This window comes from Eimeria mitis, genomic scaffold, assembly GCF_000499745.2.
Source record: "Eimeria mitis Houghton genomic scaffold, Emh_scaff954, whole genome shotgun sequence".
Taxonomy (NCBI): Eukaryota; Apicomplexa; class Conoidasida; order Eucoccidiorida; family Eimeriidae; genus Eimeria; species Eimeria mitis.
The window spans coordinates 7,355-13,626 of record NW_013577045.1 but is presented as its reverse complement, the minus strand read 5'-3'; the positions used below and the strand labels follow the sequence as shown (position 1 = coordinate 13,626).

The following is a 6,272-nucleotide window of genomic DNA, read 5'->3' as shown; positions in this document are numbered from 1 at the left end:
CCCGGCGACATATGAGGAGCCAATGCAGGACTCGCCTAGCCCTTTCGCCTGTAAGGCTTCCCTGCTACTGTTGGCAGAAACGTCGAGATGGACCCACCAGCTAGACGACAAACCAACGTTATGGGCGCTGCTTGCGTGACGCCCATGAAAACACAATCGCCAAACTTACAATGCTGTTGCAACCGGGTTTGCAAGTTGAAATGGCGCTGCACCGCTGCTCTTATGACTCACCTTCAAGGGGCATCCGTGGCGTGCCCATGCGTCCAGTCTTGTCCACGAAACTTTACCGCTTTGCATGGCGTGCGGGGCTCGCTTGTAGTCCGTGAGTATTTACGCTCCGGGTGATTTACCTTGGCAATGGTAAAGCAAGATACCTACGCGTGCGCCCGCCGGCCATCCTTTGCTGTCGATGAGTGCTATTCCACTCCAGGACGGTTTCTAAAGCCTTCAACAATGTGATAAAAAGGTACAAAAAAGATGGTTTCACGTGTACGAAGATGTGCATTCTCTTGTGTGACGTGACCGGGAGGGAGGTGCGCTCTGCTTGCTGTGCTGTATACTGCATCCTGCAGGCCTCATCTGCGCATGCCCCACTTACATAGACTCATGCACCGATCGGCGCAGCTCCGCAAAAGACTAAATGAAGGCACTCCGGAGTCAGTAGAGCTGGCATTCTACACTCCAGTACCGCGCTTCGCAAAAGCCAAACAGAGGCAAATCACTGGGGCTATACCGCCGGCAAAAACCTGTTCGCGGCTACTCCTTCTGCTAAAGTGTCCGATGTCAACTCACTGCAAAGCCAATTAAAACCATGAAGGCAAATGCTAGCCATATGTCGCTACTTAACTTCTTCCTCAAAGGTTCCACTACGTCTGCTTTTGGCATGCGCTTGCCAATGCCTGGCAGGATTTACAAAGAGCTGTCATATATTTCGTTCGCTGCCTTACTTAGCGCCGCCGGTACCAAAAATAAATGTACCTTGCGCGCAGGAAGCATGTAATGCACTCGGAGACGGACTGATTGAGTCCACACTTGCGCTGCGTGCTCGCGCGAATTTTCCATGTGAATCCAGCTGCACTACCACTACTCTTAGATGCACACCATTGCACCGGCCCGCCTGATGCACGCAGATTCTTGGTATTAGAACGAACTCGCCTACGATCAGTCGAGAAGGATAAAGCTTTTCAATGCATATCAATCCCGAACTGGATGCGCTACATATGCGCTTCAAAGACAAAACCTGGCACCAGTCGCTGCTCACGCACAGACCACGCTGCATCCTGTACTGCTGCCAGAGACTAACCATATTGTTCTGTCGGATATTCTTCTTTCCAACATACTGCAACCACCACAACTCCCCCACTCAACACCTAATCATCCACGATATGTTGGAGGCCTCCCACACTGTCCTTCGAGAAACAAACAGAAGTTGTTCTCGTGTTCGCCCTTCAACCCAATGCATGCAGCTCTTACCTTCTGAGGAAATTAACATTTACATCAACCCGTACCGAGACCACTTTGCCCTCCCCCTTCGGCAACTCCTGATGGTCTCCGAGCGTGTCCCGTGCTGCCTCGCTGCCTCGTCGATCCTCCAGCAAATCATAAGCCGCACTTTTACGGCTCGTTTTTGTTGCCCATTCAGCGTCAATCAAACCTACCGCCGCACTGCACATATCGCTCCTGCGCCTTCACGGGCATAGACAACACACCTTCTGGATCAACGTGCGAACCATGCCAATCTAGCAATTTCCGTTTCACGCCCTTACACGTAACACCCAACCAACACTAGCTAACACGTGCCCTTCACAGCGCGCAGAAGTAACGCTGTGCCCTGGCGTCAGTGGTTTGTAGGATTCATACCAAAACTGCCTTCTCTGCCAAGCCACCCCCTGGAGTATCAGGGCTTACATAAATGCGTAGACAGGTGATGCAGTCATCTACACACTGCGAGACCAGAGAAAACCCGATCGACACAACCTGTAACGCCATTCTCAACCACTCGTACCGGACACATTCGCAGGAAAGCAGGTAATCATGCGCACTTCCTAATGCAAACGAAATAATCAGATGCGCTTAGGTTTGTCTTTCGCTGCCCCTGGCTTACCCGCCTCTCCTCAACTTCTCAGATGCCCCCATCAGCCAGTCCCACCACCATTGTGTGCCAACCCAACGGCAACCACCCCTACCAACCACTCTACTGGAAAGCGTACAACGTATGCAGTTGTTTCCTCTAAAGGGGTAGCGAGAGACCAGACACACACCGCAACACCGGCGTTGCGCGTGCTACTGACACCCCAGCGACCCAACACTACACCCCTCCACACAGGGGTGCACCACGCTGCCACCCCCGACCATTCGTTGTTTCCAGAGCGCCCATGTCTCCACAAGCATCGTCAGCCCTTTCGAATGGCCTATCATGAGCTCACTGGCTGCAGCCCGTCGAGCCGCCGTCACGCCATTCACACTGTGCCGCCGCCGCCACAACGGTCCAGCTAGGCAACCCGCACGTAGACACGACCTGCAATCCCTCGCTGCCCGCATGCAGGCAGGACCTTTCAATCCCTTGCTGCGCACATGGCGCAGACGTACCGTGCTCCGCTGCTTTCCAGGAGTGACGCCGAAAAGCCAATAAGTGCGCAGGGCACCCTTCCTTCCTAACATGCTACAACCACTAACAGCACCCCCGCTGTGCGTCTCAATGACGATCTGTTTGGTGCCTGCTACACTGTTCTAAAGCTTGTTTGCGAAAATAAATCTTCCCGAATTTTAGTCTCCTTGCGCATGATTCCAGTGCTCACCTGCGCGGATTCACGCAAGGCGCAAACTAGACCGAGGCGACGTTACACTCTCCCCTGGAACTTTCGCCAATGTTGGTGTCCGCAATACGCCAATGCAGCCGATGAATGTTTTCGCTCTTCGCTCTGCTTGTGAACTCCCAACACGGCCGCCAGGCACTTGCTCAGCATTCAGAAAGTCCCGGCACATCTGGCACCAGCTGCCGTCTCACCGCAGTGGCCTCGAACCCCGAAGGTCGAGAACGGAAATACTGCAAACACATTCATGGCTCCTCGCGTTCGTAAAGCAATCAACCACTTATGGTGCCCGCCACACTTTCCGAATACGTCAAGAAACGACTGTCAGCGTCATTAAGGCCTCTAAAGATGTTTGCAATGCGCATAACCCTTGTTAAACGCCACTCTGCACTACACAGTCAACAGTTGCCCAGTTCACATGCGCTCATCACGCATCTATACAATCACCCATCACGTGTAGCGCTCTCCTGCGAACAAAATGCTTCGCCTAGTGCTGGCACGCCGTCCGTCGCATATCCGTAGCTGTTGGAATGGCGGGCGTGGCTCATGGGAACCGTGGGCACGGCACACGCAAGCCACAGGCAACTCGGTGCCATTCGCCAAACGCCGTCGCACCCCCCCAGGCACTCACCCCTAGCTTCAGCGTCGCAGATACAAGGCATGCACAACAGTGCTTTGCTGCCTAGGTCCACTATATTACAAGCGCACACATGGCCGCACTATGATGAGTGCTCCTGTACCTGCGCCGGCAGGCAAAACACACCTGCTGAATTAACATGCGAATCCCGCCAGCGTATCCAGTTAAGTTTCACCCGCCCACACCCGAACCCCACCCCACCCACACTAGCGCAGGTCGTTCGTGATGCACCAAAGTGACGCTCTGTCCTCACGTTCACGCTCTGTAGAACTCATGCAGCACATTACGTCTCTGCAGAGCCATCACCTCAAGAACGCAACCGTTCGCACATGCGTCTACGGCAGGTGCGAACACCACGCACTCCAAATCCCGACAGAAGTCAACAGAATCTGCAACACCACTCTCAACGTCTGTTGCCAACCGCAAACGCAGTGCGACAGCTAAATGCCGATGCTGCCTGCTGCCAAGCGCCCCAGTGCTTCCTCAAATAGCTTATCGCTCTGCTGGACGGCTTGCCATTTCGCGACCTACGCCCACCCTTGCCCCTGCGCAGCCGTACCCACGCCTATCCAGACAGTCTACCCAGATGTCAGAACCTGGCATCCCTCGTTACTCACGCGCAGACCACTCTGCAACCTGCGCTGCTATCATGAAAAAACCCAAAACGGTCTGACAGGTTCTGACACGCATCCTTCCTTCCAACGCACTGCAACCACCCACAACTCTCCCGTTCAACACCTAATCATCCACCTTTTGCTGCACACCTGTTGCACTGTCCCTCGACAAACAAACACAAATTATTTTCGCTTTTGCGTTTGAGCCCGATGCTTGCAGGTCTTACACGTTCCGCACTGCTGCCAGTGCTACGGCACCTTCACGCAAAATCAAGGACGTCTTCTAAGATAGCATACGAGTCCCCTGACGCAGCAATTTTCCCTCCATCCCTCAGCCAACCTAAGCGTTCGCTCTTCTCGATGCACCGAAGTAACACAATGTAGTGACTCTCATACTGAGTAGAGAGAGACCTTGTAACTAGTCCGTTCCCCCTAGCTTAATGGTTACGTGCACCAACCGCTGACAATTCTTTTGGCGCACTCTAAAGACCAAGCCAAGTAGACAAACCTGATGCTTTTTCTCGGAGTTTTCCTCTCCACGATTCATCATTTATATTTTTGCTTGACGCCTCCACTTGATCGGAACTATAGCGTTCGTGCTCTAGTTTTCCTAGACAGCCCACCCTGTTCGTAATCTTGTTCGCGTAGCGGGATACCCAGGCGGCTTTCCACGTCTCGCCCAACCACACCTAATCGGCTGCTGGCCTCTTTCTCTGCTACCGCCTAGCTCGCTGTTCGTACCATCGGCCATAGACATCCAACCGGACGGATACGCCCATTCAACCGTTAGCAAGCTGCCCATGTTGTACCTCCCCATCTTTCAGGCATGACGCGTGAGATGCTGCTGGTCAGGTGCACGGGTGGTGCAAGCTGCTGAGCATCGGCGGCCAAGACTGCGGCCCGCAACTGCTTGGCACTTCTGATGGCAATAAAAACCAAAACTTAACGACGGAGCGTCCGGTAGAGAACATGAAGCTTTTGTCTCTTCCCCTTTTCGCAAAAAGCCCAACCACCGCTGGCACAAACGTGGGCCTGTCGTGAAGGCTAGACACCTGCGATCCACTGCTTAAAATCTAGCACAAAACCACACAAAGGCAAGTCTCTTCCGGGTTCCCAGTTAATTGCCATTTCTCTGTCTTTACTGTTGCACAGTTCACAATATAAATTCATCCTCAAACCAGCCGGACCGTACAATGCGAGCCGCTGTTGCTGAAAACTGCCCAACCCACAAAACTAACACAGTCACCCGGCCCACCCCCGCTGCAAACACTGCAGCGACCCCTACCAAACATGCATATACACCGCCCACACTGGTAATACATAGCTCTTCTTCAAACGGCATACTTCCTTTCCAGGGCAGCGAGCGACCGAAAGGAATATATGATCTCGCAAGGCGCAGCTCTAGACCCACCCACACAACCTCCACAACCCACGATGCTCACACACCCACCTCGCACACCTCCCATCCAAATACTGAGCAGAAGCCTATCCGCCGCGTCTCCCAACCCCTCAGCGCACTGTGCATACATGCAAACCTCTCTATGGGCATACTTGCTGGACATAACAGTGCCCCAACGCAACGGCAGATACGCGCCTTCGCCACACTGCGGCTCGAAGCATCCCCCCACAAACTGCACAACAGCCCCTACACACACACACGCTCCTACCCTAGCTTCTCTCACGATGCAGCGCATACCTCTAGACACCACGCATGCCTACCACCCACTACACTGCGCATGCATGCTCTCTCTTCTAGAGGCATACTCGCTGCACACCCATTACATTGCGCAACGCGAAGAAAGGCTGCGCAGCGCCAGCACCGTGCACCAGTCCACACAAACTGCGCAACCCACGGTGCTCACGCACTCACCTCCCCAACCTCACCTCAAAATACTGCGGAGACCCTTCCTCTCCACCCATATCTACAACACAGTCCACTGCGCATACATGCCTTCACTTCTAAGGCCATACTTTCTGAACAACACAGCACTCGACGCCAACGCCAAATATGATTACACCAGATGGCGCAAGGACCACCCGCCACAAACGGAACAACCCACGAGCCTCACACAAGCACGTCCCCTACCTCTCCTCCAAACACGCCGGATACCCCCACCCACCACGCGAATCTTTCATCCATGGCACCGTGCATACACGCCTTCCCTTCTAAGAGCATACTCGCTGGTCAAAGCAGCACACCAACGTAAT

The 6,272-nt window shown here is 53.8% G+C and overlaps 1 protein-coding gene across 1 annotated transcript; it reads right to left on the bottom strand.

The window, feature by feature from the left end:
* Positions 1-3,705: 3,705 nt before the first annotated feature.
* On the bottom strand, positions 3,706-5,984 carry EMH_0026040 (uncharacterized protein; the record flags this gene model as incomplete). The annotated part of the gene is made up of 5 exons (XM_013502560.1): positions 3,706-3,860; positions 4,874-4,983; positions 5,252-5,333; positions 5,524-5,695; positions 5,949-5,984. The coding sequence occupies 5 exons, from the start codon at positions 5,982-5,984 to the stop codon at positions 3,706-3,708; spliced, it is 555 nt and encodes a 184-aa protein (XP_013358014.1).
* Between the last annotated feature and the right edge of the window lie 288 nt (positions 5,985-6,272).